The sequence below is a fragment of the Coregonus lavaretus genome (genome assembly GCF_964263955.1).
Source record: "Coregonus lavaretus genome assembly, contig: HAP1_SCAFFOLD_156, whole genome shotgun sequence".
In the NCBI taxonomy this organism is placed as follows: domain Eukaryota; kingdom Metazoa; phylum Chordata; class Actinopteri; order Salmoniformes; family Salmonidae; genus Coregonus; species Coregonus lavaretus.
In genome coordinates, this window is record NW_028164304.1 from 131,325 (window position 1) to 151,406 (window position 20,082).

Genomic DNA, 20,082 nt, shown 5'->3' on the forward strand with positions numbered 1-20,082 from the left:
ATGACAGTTTTCAATCTAAGGTATTTTTATTTTATTTATTTATTTATTTAACCTTTATTTAACTAGGCAAATCAGTTAAGAACAAATTCTTATTTACAATGACGGCCTACACTGGCCAAACCCGGACAACGCTGGGCCAATTGTGCACCGCCCTATGGGACTCCCAATCATGGCCGGTTGTGATACAGCCTGGAATCGAACCAGGTGGTCTGTAGTGACGCCTCAAGCACTAAGATGCAGTGCCTTAGACCAAGTAATTTAGTCTCCTCAACTTGTTCAACAGCCACACCATTCATTACCATATTCATCTGAGGTCTAGAACTTAGGGAATTATTTGTACCAAATAAAATGCTCTTAGTTTTAGAGATGTTCAGGACCAGTTTATTACTGGCCACCCATTCCAAAACAGACAGCAACTCTTTGTTAAGGGTTTCAGTGACGTCAGTAGCTGTGGTTGCTGATGCGTATATGGAGAACCACTGTGCTAAAATGTCATCCATCCATCCATCCCCATTCTGCCCTGTCCTTTCTATGTGCACTGAGCTATAATAAGAACGGCTATTACTCCAGTACAGTAGGTGGCAGTGCAATGTCGGTTACGACGTTTCAGCCAATGAATGAACCATGAAAGAACAGAGGCAGTGTTTACGACTTCTTTACGACAAAATGTTCTTCATTTTCTCTGTTTACGTCCTTGTCCTGTTCAATCAGATGTATCCCTAATCTTTGCCGTGGCTCAATGTTGTTATTACTTTATTCAACCTAAAATGTCTAAACTACATTCGTTGAATGTGTTTCTTACTGCCCGATTAACTGCGGCTGCTGTGGACATATTTGGGGCAGTGGAGAAAACTATAACAGCGTACCAGGAAGAAGTCTCCAGATCAAAAGAGGAGAACGACCATCTACGGAAGCTGTTGCTAGATTTCGGTTTCAAACCTGATAGAGAATCACAAAGAGCAGGTGTGTAAGATTAATCAGCAACCTATGGTTCTGTAAATATTATTACGATTATTAGCTAGCTAGTTAGACAACCGTGACAACCATAGGACAAGTTAATGACTGCTGAACTGTGCTGAACCTCAATTGTTATTAGCTAGCTAATCAGGCATCGGAATTAGATAGTTAACTAGCTAGCCAGTTTCTCAACACTTCTCAATGCTCTATGTAATGTTAGTGAGAGTCTAGTGTGTACATGTGTCGTGAGCTAAAGGGAAGAAGTAAAACTGAAGTGTGTTGATATGTCTCAACGGTAAGTAACTTCCCCATCTTTCCTTTCAGACCTCCAGCAGCTCACGCTACCTGTCTCTGGAGAGGAGGTTCCCTCTGAGCAGGAGTGGAGTGATCAAGAGGACACTGAGCCCATATTCATACCACCCTGTGTGGAAAGTGCCAGTGATCAGGACTCACCCCAGAGCTCACACCTTTACCAAACTGGGAAGAACAGCAAGAAGGACTCCCTTCCCACCAATGCAACAGAACCGATCAAAATCAAACATGATGGAGAGGACTACGGGGCATCAGAATCAACCAGTAACTCTCAGACCATGTCAAAGTCAAAACGTACATGGACAGATAAAGGACAAAGTCCTCCAGGCACTGACACAACCAGTGAGCTGAAAGCACCAATGAGGGCTCAGACAGGTGATAGACCATACAAGTGTCCTGTGTGCAGGAAAGGGTTTACCAATAACAACCATTTAAAAACGCATCAGAGAATTCACACAGTGGAGAGGCCACATTGGTGCAAAGAATGTGGCAAGTGCTTCAACCGCAAGGGGGACCTGGGCACGCACATGAGGACTCACACAGGAGAGAAACCGTACCAGTGCAGCGTTTGTGGCAAAAGCTTCCGGCGAAACCGACTGAATGAGCATATGAGGGTACACACAGGGGAAAGACCCTATCAGTGTGCCGACTGTGAGAAGGGCTTTATTTCAGTAAGTGACCTAAAACGCCACCAGCGTATTCACACGGGAGAGAAGCCGTTTCGGTGCAACAGTTGCGGCAAATGCTTCAGTCAGATGACAACCTTGAAAAAACATATGAGGACTGTTCATAAGAAGGTTAAATTGCAGAGCAGTGAGGAAAGCCCAGATCTCTGCTAGCATTAGGGACTCCTGTTCATTTATGTGATAATGACAAACAGCACAGGACATATCTTATGTTAACTTGGTACCATCTGCGTGTGCTTTAGACAATTTCTCTGACTATCGCTGTCAATCATTCATGCAATTTTGTGTGTTGGAAATCTCTTCTACAGATCTGCTGCTTTCTGTCAGGACACTGCTCTAACACCAAGATCTTCCAGATAACAATCATAATATATTGTTCTTACTTGACATTAAAGTGGATATACTGGGGGCTTTCAAACTTTGTGCGAACATTGATAGAATTAAATAAATAAAAATTGGAAGGGTGCTCATATTTGTCCTGTTACACACAAGTGTGTAATGGAAATGTTTCTTGCATATCCCAACTGCCCTTAGACACCCGCAGTGAGTGGGGTCACGGCCAGGGTCGCCATTGTCCAGCGCCCCTGGAGCAATTGGGGTTAAGTGCCTTGCTCAAGGGCACAGCGACAGATTTCGGCTGGCCCAATACTCTATCCCCGAGGCTACCTGCCGCCCAATTTCGGAACAGTCCAAAGCAAATGCATAAGCCTGCAACTCATTGATATGACCAAACAAACTTTCAACAGTTTCTCCAAAAATAATGATTTTGAATCCAGGACTAGTTTTAACCTGTATTCGGGAAACCGGCCTTTGGTATTTTTGTTTGAGATGTTTTGCCAAGCCTAATGTTGGGCATATAAATGGGTTGTTAATCAGAGCAATGAACTAAAAGGACATACTGTCCAAAAGACTGTTTGTCATATCCTGTATGTACCCTGAATATACACAAAGACATCTATCAAGGTAAAATAGTTAAATTGTTTACTATTATTATTATCTTTATGATAAATATTCACTTTTTCATTTGTTTCTGTAACCCACTTTATCATGTATGATTTACGTAGATAATTGCCTTCCATACTTGAATTTTATAGTCTTACTGAATGCTCCCTATGACTTCTGTGAGTGGCTGACTTGTTCAATAGTGTCATGTGTTCTTCAGCTCAGGTAAATATTGTAAACTACTATGTAGTTAATCAAGTTATGTAGGTACGATTTTTCTTGTTCATTACAGATTATATTCTACATTATCATCTATTACAGATGGACTTTGTACTACATTATATTAATTTATTCAAATATTAAGTGCATGAGCCTATAACCTCTTGACACAACCAACAATCTTGGTATTTTCCTTTGAGGTGCTTTGCTTGTAGTATGGTTTCATAATCAGATAAATGAAAAAGGACATACTGTGTACAACACCTCCTGATGCATGTCCTTAAATATGCACACGAGGGCTATGAACTACTTCCCCGATAAGTCATTCTATTGGTCAATTCAAGTAGCAGTACGAGGCGTGAGAGCAAGTATCGTTCTCTATTGGACGAGAGCAACTTCTTGCTTCAAACCGATTTCAAACAGCCAACGTGCGCGCGTCTGTCTCTCCAGCTTCCGAGCGCCGCCGTCCGCGTCCACACCACTGCGCTTCCGTGGATCCAAAATTCAGTCTGTCTCACGTGCTTTGTGAATATAAAAGCTCTCTGTTTCCCTTCATCATGTGTAGTGTGTCACCAGACAAACGGCGAAAGATGGAGTCGGCGTTAGAGCAGCTGAAGAAATACACGGTGGTCGTGGCGGACACCGGAGACTTCAATGGTAACAGATTGGATTGACCCCTATGGCACTATCCAAGGCCAGGCAGGCATTACCTATACTAGCGCAACACATTGATATAACATGTTGCAAGGGTTATAGCTGCGCTAGCTAACGTTACTTAACGTAATTTTTCATAAACCTGCTTAGGGTCTCCTCGACTATTAATTCCGATAAACTTCTAATGACCTGTTTTTAGCTTTGACACTAATGTTGCTAGCTAGCTGTCTTATCATGTCTGCTGGTTTGGCTAATGATTAACTTACTGCCTTCTTGGCTAGCTAGTTATGACCACGGCTTTTGCACGTTTCATGCATTACAACTTGTTAGCTAGCTAACTATGGGAAGAGCTATATAGCTCGGGCTAAGGGTTTCTATTTTCAGGTGTTGTGAGCTATCAAATAGGTATTGCAATTAAAACAGTGCATGCACGTTGACGCTGTCACGCCCAACTAGTCAACATTGGTTCTCCCACGTGACACTAATAGGTTTAGTTAAATAACACCTTTTATGTGAAGAAGATAACCTAAAATACCACATTCAGCATAGTTGGTTAACTACATATGATTTATACAAATGCCATGTTGACTGCCATTTGTCACCCAGATATTCACAACTGGTTCCTCCATTGTTTGAATAAGGAAGTAGTAATGATGTAATCCAATAGTTAATTCCATTGGTGCAAAACCAAACATTTCCTCATGCTTGCTCTGCAAGTCACGATGACAAGACAGAAACGGTCTGCCTACCACAGGGTAATGTTAACAAGGCTGAAATGGGGCAAACTGTAAGTGGATAGGCTTTGATGACATGCTGCTTCAGTCAACACAGAATGTTTAATTTTCTTCTCAGGATAAGTGAAGGTGCGATGGAGCTTCACAGAATTTGATCTCTGAATGCAGGGGTCTTTAGAACGGGGTTATTTTCAAATGTCTGCTCACTCTAAAGAAAATACATTCTTACAGGTTTTCCTGCAACACAGTGTGATATCTATAGGACCAGTCACTCAGTCAAATAGGCTACTATGAATCTGAAGATTGACCAATGTATCAGTGACCTTGCTTCATGCCTCAGCAGTTCAGTTTTTGGACTGTGGTGAGAGGAACCTCGATGTAGCCATAGGCCCAATTAATGTTGTGAAAGGGTGCACTTGGCCAAATCCCATTGTGAAAGGACCTCACTGGCCAACTCTTGTGAGATGCGGTGCAGTCATTGGCCAACTGGTTTGGACAGTGGTTTAAAGACTGTGAAACCTTTTTACTGCAATACTAAAGGACAGAGTTGAACCCCACCATTTAGTATTCTATGTTGCTCTTCTCATGGTGCCACAGTCATTTTACCAGTGGGTCATGTTCAGTAGGATTTAAACGGGAGCAAACATTTAAAAACTTGATCAAGTTCAATTAGAAGCTCGCGTCCGGCATATTGTGTATAATTTTTTTTCTTCTCCATATTGCAAAGCCTAATACTGTTGTCCACCTTAGCTATGTTAAGTTATTATAAAGCTGACTCGTGATGGCTTTTTTTACAGTAAGTGTGGCCTCATTGACTATCTTTTGTTGGCATGCAGAATGGTGAACAGCTCAGTAAGTTGTACAATTCTTCCGTTATCCCCAAATGTGAGGGTGTATATTTCCTGTCTCTTTCAATGTAATAAATGCGGCAGATTACATTGTCACAGAACATTATTTCTTGCCAGTTGCTGTCTTTGTTCAAATGGGGGTGGTTCGTGTATCTTATCTTAGGGTTGGTGTCTGTCTCAGTGTAGGCTTACATGGCTAGACTGTTGATTAGCTAAGCCTTATTCCTTCAAGAAAATACCTCCCCAACAGACATTAGGGGAGTCCTGTTTTCTGCTGTGAGGATCACAGAAAGAAACGATAACATTGAAACATTTTGATGTTTGAACACTTGTGCGTCCATAATTTCTCCAAGGAACACACTTTTGCTGTCTTTACCTTCCCTTGAATGCTGTAAAACCCACACCTGTCAATCTTCTGTCAAATATTCACTGGTTGCAAGCACAAGCTTGTTCAAATCAAGCAACACCTTTTTCTTGCCCATGTGAAATTGGTCAGTGCATGGATAAAAGTGCAGCCCCATACTCTTGCTTAGCCATGTGGGAAACGCATGGTTACTCAAGTGTTTATGCATGGCAGTCATCTGGTGTGGAAAAACAATTTGGAGGGTAGTATGCAAATTGCAGAAACACTTTAGCCTGAAGTTGCCCTTTTAATATGCCATGTTACTTTGGAACTGCTTTTGTAACTTCTGTAATTACTGAACTACATGTGGTAATTGCAGATATGGCACATGATCATTGAACTGTAGTGAAAGGATGCTGCAATTTCAGTTTCAAATTGGGTACATGTTATATAGAATTCTGATGTATTAATAACTACTTGATATTTGTGCGACGTGTAGGCTTAATCCAAATAGCTGACCCCCTGGGGTACGCCTCGAGTTCTCATTGAGCATTTACACAATCTATTTTTTTATTTCACCTTTATTTAACCAGGTAAGCCAGTTGAGAACAGGTTCTCATTTACAACTGCGACCTGGCCAAGATAAAGCAAAGTAGTGCAATAAAAACAACAGAGTTACTGGCTTGACAATAGCGCAAAAAGTGAATCTAAAGCTCTTGATATGGAGAACAGTGTCTGCATGTTTTCCACCAATGTCTTTTCTGACGGCCTGGATATTCAATCTTTCTCAAAAGACCTGCAACAGATAATTCAGCTACCAGAAGTTCATACTGTTCATTCACAAACCGCTTGTTTTTGGATATGCTGTTTTGAATAGTTAAAATCACTGTCATAATGGCGTTAACATAGGTGGGAATGGATTGCAAATTGCTGCCTATGATGATCCAGATAGAAGCATCCATAAGAAGGGGCTGGCTAAAAGAGTAGGCTATTTGAACGGAGTGAGATAGTTAGAGCCTAGAATGTTTTCCCCCCCAGAGAAACACAGGGTGCCTCTGTGCTTCATTGTGTAGCCTACTCCCTGTCAGTGGCAGAAGCTTGGCCAGCTGGTCTAAAGCCCATCGACACAGGCCTCCCTCACTAGCTGACACCGCACATCACAACGATGGGAGGACACTACAGTTTTGATTAGTATAACAGGAGAGTACCCTGATCTCCAAAGTAGGCTAACAAGGCTATAGTAAAGGCCCTTGCCAGTGCAAAGTAGGAAAAGCAAACAATTTTTTTTGTTGTTGTAACTTGAAAAGAAACAATTTTTAGCATTGCAATGTCTGAGGAACAGGAAAATGGGTTTCATTCAAATACAAAATGTCACTCTTTCTCCAATGTCACAATCCGTGAGGCACTCTGCATTAGCTATACACCTGGATAGGATGCATGACTGCTAGACTACCTCACAGGCTAAAAGTATTTAACCTTGAATGTGTCTTTTGAACATCTGGTGTCATTCTTCTACTGCAGTGTGTTGCAGGTAGACGATAGGCTGTTTTCTCCACCCACCTCTTCCCTCCCAATGTTCTGCTTTGGTTGAGTGCAGTTGGCTTGTATGTACAGTAGAGGTCACTGTTGGTTGAGACCGGTGCTTCTGGACCAGTCCAGCGCAATCTCGTTCTGTCTCCTGTAGAAGTGAATTTATTTAATATAAGCAATATCTGAATGGACCTTTTCTACTGAATTATCTGGGCCGATGCCAGTTATTTCACAGCTAAACAGCTCAAGATAGTATTGTCCATTGGTGAATAAAGATGTCATTTGAAGGCTTGTGTGTACCTTGGGACTAAAGGCGCCCGCATGCTTCTCTGCCGAAACAGTTTGGTTGAGTTCATGCCTATATTATGACGTTTTTTTGTTTTGGACTTCGGTGAGGATTTCTTTTTCGGCTGGTCGGGCACTTTTTTTATTTTTCTCTATTGGCGAGACTAAGTCTACGCCCCTTAGTAGGTGATTGGTCAACAGTAGGGATTCTTCAATAAAGTATTTGTCATTAAACTCTATTTCATGCACATTTTTTCTTTGAGAAATACTGCACCAAACAGATGTAAAATTGCATGACTAAGATCTCCTTTGCAAAAACGTCACCTTGCGAAATCTGTCATTAATTTTTTATCTTAGATTAATTCAGATTTTATTTTGAGGAAGTGTATACTGGCTACGGTGTCTCAATGGACAAACAGTACTATGGCTGCTTGGAAAAAAAGCGAAGGTCTTTTTAAGGGAGTATTTAAGCACTTGTTCAGCTAAGCGCCAGCTGACCTGAAGCATGCTGACGCCTTATCACTGCATGGTTTGTTTCTGGGATGCTTCTAGCAGTTCACCTCATGTTACTGTCTTAAGCGCAAACGTATGAATGTCACACTGACGTGTGAGAAACTGGAATGTCAAGTTGACACTGAGCTACGTTTACTCCTAGAGAGTAGAGAAGCCTTGACCTTCCAATCACAACTGGCACAGGGCAGCTCTTCATTGGCTTGGCTGGGTGTTGAATGGCACCTTTTATAGGTTCGGGTTGGTGTCAATCACCCTGAATGCCACCTTTTCTTGTAAAGTCAGTGCATTTTGTGATGGAATGCGGACTGGTAACCATCCTTCGACTGCACCTGCAATGCGGTTTCAACTTTCAATAGCTCTGAAGTAGTTCTAACGTTACCATGACCACCAGGTGTGATGTCCCAACAAGAGACTTGAGAATGTTGCATATTGTCTAGTGAGGATATGAACGCCTAGTGTGTTGACTAATATACCATGTGACTAGTTGTGAGCTGCTCTTAACTTGTGTTGTCTCTCTCTCCCACTTCTCTGCGCAGCCATTGAAGAGTACAAGCCCCAGGATGCCACCACCAATCCCTCCCTCATCCTGGCCGCTGCCAAGATGGCCGCCTACCAGCATCTGGTCGACCAGGCCATCAAATACGGCATCGCCAAGGGCGGGTAAGATGGGCACTCGCAAATGTATACAACCCCTATCATTTCAATGGCTGGTAAAATACGCTCAAATGTAATCATATTGCAACTCTGCACTGCTTCTACACTTATACAGTAGTTCAGTGACTCAACTGACCTCTCCTTTTAAACAATGGGATTTTGAGTGAACAAAGCAGGCGTTTGCCATTGTTTGCTCAAGATAAGTGTTGTCGACGTAGGTGCCCTGAGGGTGCTGATCCGTCTGCCTTGCCTCACACATGCCTGCAAATTATACATGTATTTCACGGTCGCTTCACCCCGTTGTTATGAACGTTGTCTTGGTGACTGACAATCAACTTTGAGGCATCCATTCATTCGACACGGGCGCTAATGATTTAGTCTAAACTACACTATAGTAAATAATGTAATTTCCAAGCCACTCAAGTAAATCTGACGACATCACAGTTTTGGGGTTTCCTATTAATTATTTGCCTTGTTTACATTTTAGTCATTTAGCAGATGCTCTTATCCAGAGCGACTTACAGTTAGTGCATACATGTTTTATTATTTTTATTTTTCATACTGGCCCCCCGTGGGAATCGAACCCACAACCCTGGCGTTGTAAACGCCATGCTCTACCAACTGAGCTCCATCCCTGTTTAGTAATGTAATGTAATCGTATTTCCAAGCCCCTATAATGCACTTTAGAGAATCTTAATCAGTGCCAATTGAGAACGCATTCAGTAGAACTGATGTGAAATCCATTAATACTGGGAAGTGAATGAACATTTCAAGTTTATTACAGTACATAATAAACTGGGTGGTTCGAGCCCTGAATGCTGATTGGCTGACAGCTGTGGTATATCAGACCGTATACCACGGGTATAACAAAACATTTTAATTTTTACTGCTCTAATTCTGTTTGTAACCAGGTTATAATAGCAATAAGGCACCTCGGGTTTGTGGTATATGGCCGATATGCAGTGCATTTGAAAAGTATTCAGACTCCTTTTTCCAAATGTTGTTACGTTACAGCCTTATTCTAAAATGGGTTAAGTAAAAAAAAAAAAATCTAAATCGATCTACACACAATATCACATAATGACAAAGCAAAAACAGGTTTTTATATTTTTTGGCAAATGTATTACAAATAAAACCGATACCTTATTTACGTAAGTATTCAGACCATTTGCTATGAGACTCGAAATTGAGCTCAGGTGCATCATAGTTCCATTGTTCATCCTTTATGGTTCTACAACTTGATTGGAGTCCACCTGTGGTAAATTAAATTGATTGGACATGATTTGGAAAGGCACACACCTGTCTATATAAGGTCCCACAGTTGACAGTGCATGTCAGCGCAAAAACCAAGCCACAAGGTTGAAGGAATTGTCTGTCGAGGCACAGATCTAGGGAAGGGTACCAGAACTTTTCTGCAGCATTGAAGGTCCCCAAGAACACCGTGGCCTCCATCATTCTTAAATGGAAGAAGTTTGGAACCACCAAGACTCTTCCTAGAGCTGGCCGCCCGGCCAAACTGAGCAATCGGGGGAGAAGGGCCTTGGTCAGGGTGGTGACCAAGAACCCGATGGTCACTGACAGAGCTCTAGAGTTCCTCTGTGGAGATGGGAGAACCTTCCAGAATGACAACCATCTCTGCAGCACTCCACTAATCAGGCCTTTTTATGGTATTGGCCAGACAGAAGCCACTCCTCAGTAAATGGCACATGACAGCCCGCTTGGAGTTTGCCAAAAGGCACCTTAAAGACTCAGACCACGAGAAACAAGATTCTCTGGTCTGATGAAACCAAGATTGAACTCTTTGGCCTGAATGCCAAGCGTCACGTCTGGAGGAAACCTGACACCTTCCCTACGGTGAAGCATGGTGGTGGCAGCATCATGCAGTGGGGATGTTCACCTTCCAACAGTACAACAACCCTAAGCACACAGCCAAGACAACGCTAGAGTGGCTTCGGGACAAGTCAGAGTGGCCCAGCCAGAGGCCGGACATGAACCCGATCGAACATCTCTGGAGAGACCTGAAAATAGCTGTGCAGCAATGCTCCCCATCCAACCTGACAGAGCTTGAGAGGATCTGCAGAGAATGGGAGAAACTCCCAAAATACAGGTGTGCCAAGCTTGTAGGGTCATACCCAAGAAGACTCATGGCTGTAATCGCAGCCAAAGGTGCTTCAACAAAGTACTGAATAAAGGGTCTGAATACTTATGTAAATGTGATATTTCAGTTTTTTGCAACAATTTCAAAACCTGTTTTTACTTAGTCATACTGGGGTAGGTGCCAGGCGGACTGGTTTGTGTCAAGAACTGCAATGGTTCTGGGTTTTTCACGCTCAAGTTTCCCATGTGTATCAAGAATGGTCCACCACCCAAAGGACATCCAGCCAACCTGACACAACTGTGGGACGCATTGGAGTCAACACGGGCCAGCATCCCTGTGGAAAGCTTTTGACACCTTGTCAAGTCCATGGCTCAATGAATTTAGGCTGTTCTGAGGGCAAAGGGGGGGTGCAACTCAATATTATGAAGGTGTTCCTAATGTTTGGTATACTCTGTAAGTGATTTACTTGCTTAATAAATAAAGCCTTGGTCTACTGCTGAAAGCTATGATCACACTTGTGCTGTGCTTGAGCTATTGCACCTCACTAGTATCCTGTTTCTCTGTCCACCAGACCTGAGGAGGAGCAGGTGACCAACACCATGGACAAGCTGTTTGTGAGCTTCGGCCTGGAGATCCTCAAGAAGATACCAGGCAGGGTTTCCACGGAGGTGGACGCCAGGTACGAGGAAAGCCCCCTGCTCCGCTCGGGCCCACGGGAGCCGGAGTGATGTGGCTACTCTTGTCTTTTCTACCTACAGTGAGGGGGGGGGAAAAGTATTTGATCCCCTGCTGATTTTGTATGTTTGCCCACTGACAAAGACATGATCAGTCTATAATTTTAATGGTAGGTTTATTTGAACAGTGAGACAGAATAACAACAAAAAAATCCAGAATAATGCATGTCAAAAATATTATGAATTGATTTGCATTTTAATGAGGGAAATAAGTATTTGACCCCTCTGCAAAACATGACTTAGTACTTGGTGGCAAAACCCTTGTTGGCAATCACAGAGACAGATGTTTCTTGTAGTTGGCCACCAGGTTTGCACACATCTCAGGAGGGATTTTGTTCCACTCCTCTTTGCAGATCTTCTCCAAGTCATTAAGGTTTCGAGGCTGACATTTGGCAACTCGAACCTTCAGCTCCCTCCACAGATTTTCTATGGGATTAAAGGTCTGGAGACTGGCTAGGCCACTTCAGGACCTTAATGTGCTTCTTCTTGAGCCACTCCTTTGTTGCCTTGGCTGTGTTTTGGGTCATTGTCATGCTGGAATACCCATCCACGACCCATTTTCAATGCCCTGGCTGAGGGAAGGAGGTTCTCACCCAAGATTTGACAGTACCTGGCCCCATCCATCGTCCCTTTGATGCGGTGAAGTTGTCCTGTCCCCTTAGCAGAAAAACACCCCCAAAGCATAATGTTTCCACCTCCATGTTTGACTGTGGGGATTGGGTGTTCTTGGGGTCATAGGCAGCATTCCTCCTCCAAACACGGCGAGTTGAGTTGATGCCAAAGAGCTCGATTTTGGTCTCTGACCACAACACTTTCACCCAGTTCTCCTCTGAATCATGCAGATGTTCATTGGCAAACTTCAGACGGCCCTATATACAGTGGGGGGAAAAAAAGTATTTAGTCAGCCACCAATTGTGCAAGTTCTCCCACTTAAAAAGATGAGAGGCCTGTAATTTTCATCATAGGTACACGTCAACTATGACAGACAAAATGAGAAAAAAAAATCCAGAAAATCACATTGTAGGATTTGTTATGAATTTATTTGCAAATTATGGTGGAAAATAAGTATTTGGTCAATAACAAAAGTTTCTCAATACTTTGTTATATACCCTTTGTTGGCAATGACACAGGTCAAACGTTTTCTGTAAGTCTTCACAAGGTTTTCACACACTGTTGCTGGTATTTTGGCCCATTCCTCCATGCAGATCTCCTCTAGAGCAGTGATGTTTTGGGGCTGTCGCTGGGCAACGCGGACTTTCAACTCCCTCCAAAGATTTTCTATGGGGTTGAGATCTGGAGACTGGCTAGGCCACTCCAGGACCTTGAAATGCTTCTTACGAAGCCACTCCTTCGTTGCCCGGGCGGTGTGTTTTGGGTCATTGTCATGCTGTAATACCCATCCACGACCCATTTTCAATGCCCTTGCTGATGGAAGGAGGTTTTCACTCATAATCTCACGATACATGGCCCCATTCTTTCCTTTACACGGATCAGTCGTCCTGGTCCCTTTGCAGAAAAACAGCCCCAAAGCATGATGTTTCCACCCCCATGCTTCACAGTAGGTATGGTGTTCTTTGGATGCAACTCAGCATTCTTTGTCCTCCAAACACTTTTTGGTTTCATCTGACCATATGACATTCTCCCAATCCTCTTCTGGATCATCCAAATGCTGCTGGAGTGCATTTGGATGGCCTGGACATGTACTGGCTTAAGCAGGGGGACACATCTGGCACTGCAGGATTTGAGTCCCTGGTGGTGTAGTGTGTTACTGATGGTAGGCTTTGTTACTTTGGTCCCAGCTCTCTGCAGGTCATTCACTAGGTCCCCCCGTGTGGTTCTGGGATTTTTGCTCACCGTTCTTGTGATCATTTTGACCCCACAGGGTGAGATCTTGCGTGGAGCCCCAGATCGAGGGAGATTATCAGTGGTCTTGTATGTCTTCCATTTCCTAATAATTGCTCCCACAGTTGATTTCTTCAAACCAAGCTGCTTACCTATTGCAGATTCAGTCTTCCCAGCCTGGTGCAGGTCTACAATTTTGTTTCTGGTGTCCTTTGACAGCTCTTTGGTCTTGGCCATAGTGGAGTTTGGAGTGTGACTGTTTGAGGTTGTGGACAGGTGTCTTTTATACTGATAACAAGTTCAAACAGGTGCCATTAATACAGGTAACGAGTGGAGGACAGAGGAGCCTCTTAAAGAAGAAGTTACAGGTCTGTGAGAGCCAGAAATCTTGCTTGTAGGTGACCAAATACATATTTTCCACCATAATTTGCAAATTCATTAAAAATCCTACAATGTGATTTTCTGGATTTTATTTTTTTCTCAATTTGTCTGTCATAGTTGATGTGTACCTATGATGAAAATTACAGGCCTCTCTCATCTTTTTAAGTGGGAGAACTTGCACAATTGGTGGCTGACTAAATACTTTTTTTCCCCCACTGTATGTGCTTTCTTGAGCAGGGGGACCTTGCAGGCGCTGCAGGATTTCAGTCCTTCACGGCGTAGCGTTACCAATTGTTTTCTTGGTGACTAAGGTCACAGCTGCCTTGAGATCATTAAAAAGATCCTCCCGTGTAGTTCTGGGCTGATTCCTCACCATTCTCATGATCAATGCAACTCCACGAGGTGAGATCTTGCATGGAGCCCCAGGCCGAGGGAGATTGACAGTCTTGTGTTTCTTCCATTTGCGAATAATCGCACCAACTGTTGTCACCTTCTCACCAAGCTGCTTGGCGACGTCTTGTAGCCCATTCCAGCCTTGTATAGGTCTACAACCTTGTCCCTGACATCCTTGGAGAGCTCTTTGGTCTTGGCCATGATGGAGAGTTTGGAATCTGATTGATTGCTTCTGTGGACAGGTGTCTTTTTAAACAGGTAACAAACTGAGATTAGGAGCACTCCCTTTAAGAGTGTGCTCCTAATCTCAGCTCGTTACCTGTATAAAAGACACCTGGGAGCCAGAAATCTTTCTGATTGAGATGGGGTCAAATACTTATTTCCCTCATTAAAATGCAAATCAATTTATAACTTTTTTTCTGGATTTTGTTGTTATTCTGTCTCTCACTGTTCAAATAAACCTACCATTTTAAAATTATAGACTGATCATTTCTTTGTCAGTGGGCAAACATACAAAATCAGCAGGGGATCAAATACTTTTTTCCCTCACTGTAAGTGGCTCATGGCTTTGTACCTGCCGATACCAGCTACCAATATGAACGTCTGAACATAGGAGTTTCAGGGATTCTTACTTTTGGAGTGAGACAAGACCCAACCCCTCAAAAAATAGAATAATTGATCATGGCTATGGGGAGGTTAATGGTTCTTGTGAAATTGCAGTTGTGACAAAAATATGTACACTTTAACAAAGATGTGTTTTTTCTGCATGCCTCAAATGCATCCTGGAGCCTTTATAGATCAGGGTAGCAAATTGATCCTTTAACTTGTTGACTCCAATATCTGACTGAACAAAGTATTTCAAGTCCACATAAAATGGCTCTACTGAATAGGAATCATTCATAGTGTTAATATTTAGATGGACTAACTCACCCCCCCCCCCTCCCACTTGACATTAGGCTTTCGTACGATAAGGATGAGATGGTGGCTCGGGCCCTGCGGATCATTGCCTTGTACGAAGAGGCCGGTATCAAGAAGGACCGTGTTCTCATCAAGCTCTCCTCCACATGGGAAGGCATCCAGGCTGGCAGGTGTGTGTGAGATGGAGAGGGAGGGAAGGAAATCCGTCATCTACCTTTTTATAGGGGCATTTCTTCACCTGTCATCTGGGCCCAGTTTTTCAAAAGTTATCTAACTGCATTTCGCCTATCGGATAGTAGAAAAAAGTATTTATATGCATTTAATCCTAACCGATAGGCGAAATCCAGTTAGATAACTTTTGAAAAACTGGGCCGAGATGATGAAATGATGACTACTGTAGCTGTGTGTAATATGCCGGGGGCGGCAGGTAGCTTAGTGGTTAAGAGCGTTGTGCCAGTAACCGAAAGGTCGCTGGTTCTAATCCCCGAGCCGACTAGGTGAAAAATCTGTCGATGTGCCCTTAAGCAAGGCACTTAACCCTAATTGCTCCTGTAAGTCGCTCTGGATAAGAGCGTCTGCTAAATGACTAAAATGTAAAATATGCAAATCTTGGCAGAATGTAGACAAACAAACATGATAATGTTAGGTCTTCTGTTGGTACACAGTAAAAAGTGGAATGTTTTCCAAACATCCTGTTCTTTTGACTTGGTTTGTTGTTTTGCCAAAACTGGTGTAATTTGATAATACAAATGGTAAACAGCAAATGGTTAAATTTACCTGCTATGTTCTGTCAGTTTACATCTAACCTATAACTTATTTTGGTGTCAGTCTATAGGAAATGTTGGTTTTGACAGCCATGGTAGCTTAGTGAAGCTCTGCTGTTAAGACTGTGCTTTAATGTGCCCGACTGAATGTGTGTACCTGCAGGGAGCTGGAGGAGAAGCACGGGGTTCACTGCAACATGACCCTGCTGTTCTCCTTCGCCCAGGCAGTGGCCTGCGCCGAGGCCAAGGTCACCCTCATCTCACCCTTTGTGGGGCGCATCATGGACTGGTACAAGGAGAACACGGCCCAGAAGAGCTACGAACCCCATGAGGACCCAGGTATGGGCTGACTGATCCATCGTTTGATAGGACAACCGAACACTCATGCTAGCAACTTTAAGTTGGACTCAACAGTCCCAGACCGTACGAATATAATTAAATAAGATGCCTGACGAGTTAGAGGTATTTATTGACTTCATTACTGCTCTGGAGTGGCTTTATTAACCATAAACCTATTTATTTTATTATTCTCTTCACTCAGGTGTGATCAGTGTGACCAAGATCTACAACCACTACAAGAAGTATGACTACACCACGGTGGTGATGGGAGCTTCCTTCAGGAACACTGGGGAGGTCAAGGCCCTGGCCGGCTGTGACCTGCTTACCATTTCCCCCAGCCTGCTGGGAGAGCTGAGCAAGGACCACAGCGCCATCACGCCAATGCTCACGGTTCAGAAAGGTAATGGGACTCATTGCTACCCCTTACCGGACACTAGTATAATGAGCTCACACTGCCCCTCCCTATAACCGTTAGGAAGTGTTATGATGAGTTTCTCTGGTATCGAGTACTTCAGGATGTAAGAGAATAGTTAAACCCTTAGATGGAGAGTTGATTCATAGTTATTTAATATTACAGTACTGGATTCACATGACAAGCGGTACGGGCGTAGCCTATTGTCATCCGAATGACTTGCATAGAAAAGCTCTGTTTATATAATGCTTTCTGAGCTAATTCCATCCAACAGTTGCCAACCATTATTGAGTTTCACTCATCTCTTACAATAGGATCCCCCTACATGGTATCGTGTGGCACCCTAGCCAGGATATTCCATCATGTACTCCTTCTAAGATTAGCACAATTGGCCCCCAAGCTATCTTGGCACGCAGACCTTCTGGCACCAACCAGTGACAGAAATAGGGCTGATGATGTGTGTCATGTACCAAACGTAATGTTTTCTCAGTAATTGACCATACACAGAAAGCAGAGGTTAAAAATGTACTGTATGAATCAGCACTATTTCAAGACAAATATATATATAATTTGAATTGGTGAGAATCGTCATGCAGTTCAAGGAAAGCTGGTAAAATCGGTGTACTTCAAAGACCCCTTGAGTAGAATCTGAGCCCCATAGTTTAACCTCAAAGCAGGTCAAAGACAAGTTTAAAAATATATATTTTATTTTTTGTAAAGATGTTGGTTAGACACCTAAGGAGAACTTGCTGAGGCCACTTGAACATTGGTTATGCAATCACTTATGAGTAGGAATGTCTCTTAACCATCTGTCTAGTCCCAAGAATTTGAACCTCGAGCCCAACAAAATGGCTGTACTTCACAAACCTACAGAGCAAAACCAATTGATTGCCATGTATTTAGGAGCTCCTGTGTATTTCAATGCCTGGTTAATCTGAGGCTTCTCAAATGTCTTTAAATTGATGCTTGTGTCTTCCCCTGGGCCAGGTCTGCATTAAAAAGGGGTATATTTAGCCTGTATCCCAATGCATACAAATTGTTTCCTTCCTCATTAAACACCTGAAACCATTGATGGGGAAAATATGAGAGGTCCTCGATAGGGAAAAGCATTCTGGTGGATTGCAGCCATATTACCAGTCCTTCAAAAGCCTGGGGATGAGGACTGGGACTACGTAATCACCTTGGACCAAGGATGAATAAACTAAATGCAACTCTTAACAGCTCAAACTCTGTCCCCTGTTTAGCCAAGGCCTGTGATTTGGAGAAGGTTCACCTGGATGAGAAGGAATTCCGCTGGCAACACAACGAGGACCGCATGGCCGTGGAGAAGCTCTCTGACGGCATCCGCAAGTTCGCCGCCGACGCCATCAAGCTGGAGACTATGATCAAGGTGAGACTGGAGCACTGCGGTTGTAAATGTATTTCTGAATTCCCTGTAAAGTATCAGGAGTTGGAGTATGGTGCACATGTGAAGAAAGTGCATTTATGAACAGCAACCGTACTGCCCAATCTTGAACATTTAAGACTTGTTTGGAACAAAGGAATGCTGGAAATTCTGTCATGGTGTCCTGCTGGTGATACTTTGACAGTTTTAAGTTTACATCCCCTTGCCTTTTGTTTGTCTGTTCCCTTTTTCATACGGTTGCTTTCCCCCTCCACAGGAGAAGATGCTGAACGTGAAGAACGGCCAGTAAAGCGGGACCAGACGTTCAGCCCTCCCCGCAGGAAATGGTGATGGTTGTACGACAACCACCACTGGGGGCCCAAGGGACCAAACTCGCCCACCTCCCCTGACCCCAAAGTGGGACCCCCTCAACAACGGAACACCTCGCCACTGTAGGCTTGGATTGACTATGATTTACTGTGTTTTTGTCTTGACTTTGAGCGTAGTCAATGCAGAGATTGATTTCAATTGTTACTCCAGCACTGATGCAATGCTCTTTTTGTAAATTACTGCTACTTGCCCCACTGCAGATTTGGTCAGAGGAGCGAATGCACAACGGTCAGGTTCAGTCCAGCCTTTTTTACTCATCAGTCCTTTTAGCGATGCTCTAGAAAAACAACTTCAAACTGTAACAATTATGAACATTCCTCAGGAAATTATTAAAAAATAATGATTTAACGGTTTCACCAATTAAAGTCTTTCCTCAGTGAACCGGTGTTCTGTCCTGAATGTTTCATTAAGCCAGAAGTGGGTTGTCTGTAACGTTACATGAAGCTTCTCTATTTTCTAGCTCTTCCTCTGGCTCACTTGTTGACTTGCAACGTTGTATGAATCTCCCCATTTAAGAGATGATTTGGGCATGACATTTAACACATGCTAAATGTGAGCGATTGACTTGCATGTGATTTGGTGAAAATATGCTAATATTAGTATTTGTTGGTAGTGGCTAGTTTATTAAAAGCAAGGGTGGATTGCAGTCACTGTCCCTAGACTACCTTTTTGAGGCAAGGGAACAAATCTTTGTAAATATGTAATCTCAACTATTCCTTTAATGTGACAAGAAACCGGTCAATGTTACACCTCAACATTTGGTTTCTAGTCCTGCTGGATGTCATCCTAGTGAGATATGCTGTTCCCAATAGCTTAAGCCGTAATAATAAAAAAAACTACAAAATGCTTGGCTTAATTTCAGTTTGTGCTGAAAATACGTCACTCATTGTAATTAGTCATACTATTCTCCTCTTAGCCAGTTGCACTGGTCCAGCCAGTTTAGCATCATTCTACAATTTTAATTGCTTTCCCAGCAGTGTACTAGGGAAAATGAAAGTGGAGATGTAGGAGGTTCAAAGGCTTTCCAACCGAACCACACAGGACAACTCAACTTGTTGCAGACAGCTGTCCGACTACACCGAGAGACCCTTGGTTGAGTGACTAAGTTGGTTATTGGCGGGAAGCTACAAAGATTCCTAAAGGACTATAGTTTTATTACAGGTAAAATTAATTTCTTCATGAGGTTGGGCTTCTTCTCCCTGATAAACATTACTATACTTCTCGGCTGTGACAAGGTGTTATGGGATTTGAGCTTCTATGGCTGTTTACACCGCTACCCTGAGAACCCAATTGTGATTTGTTTTCCATATCTGATGGTTTTTCTGACTGTCCACACTCAGTTTTATGTGACCCATGTCACATCAGATATGGGGCAGTAGGTATAAAATAAATGGCAGAAGATCTGAATTGGGCTGCAGGTGTAAATGCAACCTGTGACAGTCAGTCTCTTCGTACTTGGCACAGACCAGCATTAGACCAATGGTCAAAACATCTTCTGGATTCCATAAATGTTCAAACACGTCCTGGTGTTTAGGAAAGAGAAGGGATGGTGTGTCAATGGTATAAGTAGTGCATTAGTTGTTTTAAAGGGGCAATCTGCATTTCAAACAACAAAATGGCCACCACTGATTTGGTAAATAGCTGAGGCATGGGGCTGGAAAAATGTAACCACTCTCAAATTCATAGACAGAGCTATGAATGCTAGGACTGACCATCTAGAATTTTAACCATGTTTTAAAGCTATACAGTT

General features: G+C 43.0%; 2 protein-coding genes across 2 annotated transcripts; both read left to right on the forward strand.

Moving 5' to 3' along the window:
* The first annotated feature begins 694 nt into the window (after window positions 1-694).
* On the forward strand, window positions 695-2,363 carry LOC311117207 (uncharacterized protein). The gene is made up of 2 exons (XM_084192185.1): window positions 695-963; window positions 1,282-2,363. Exons 1-2 carry the CDS (start codon window positions 768-770, stop codon window positions 2,106-2,108), a joined length of 1,023 nt encoding a protein of 340 aa, XP_084048311.1. The 5' UTR covers window positions 695-767; the 3' UTR covers window positions 2,109-2,363.
* A 1,182-nt stretch (window positions 2,364-3,545) lies between these two features.
* Window positions 3,546-18,713, forward strand: LOC311117202 (transaldolase-like). The gene is made up of 8 exons (XM_084192181.1): window positions 3,546-3,773; window positions 8,560-8,683; window positions 11,347-11,454; window positions 15,082-15,213; window positions 15,971-16,146; window positions 16,349-16,546; window positions 17,803-17,948; window positions 18,220-18,713. Exons 1-8 carry the CDS (start codon window positions 3,674-3,676, stop codon window positions 18,250-18,252), a joined length of 1,017 nt encoding a protein of 338 aa, XP_084048307.1. The 5' UTR covers window positions 3,546-3,673; the 3' UTR covers window positions 18,253-18,713.
* The last annotated feature ends 1,369 nt before the right edge of the window (window positions 18,714-20,082 follow it).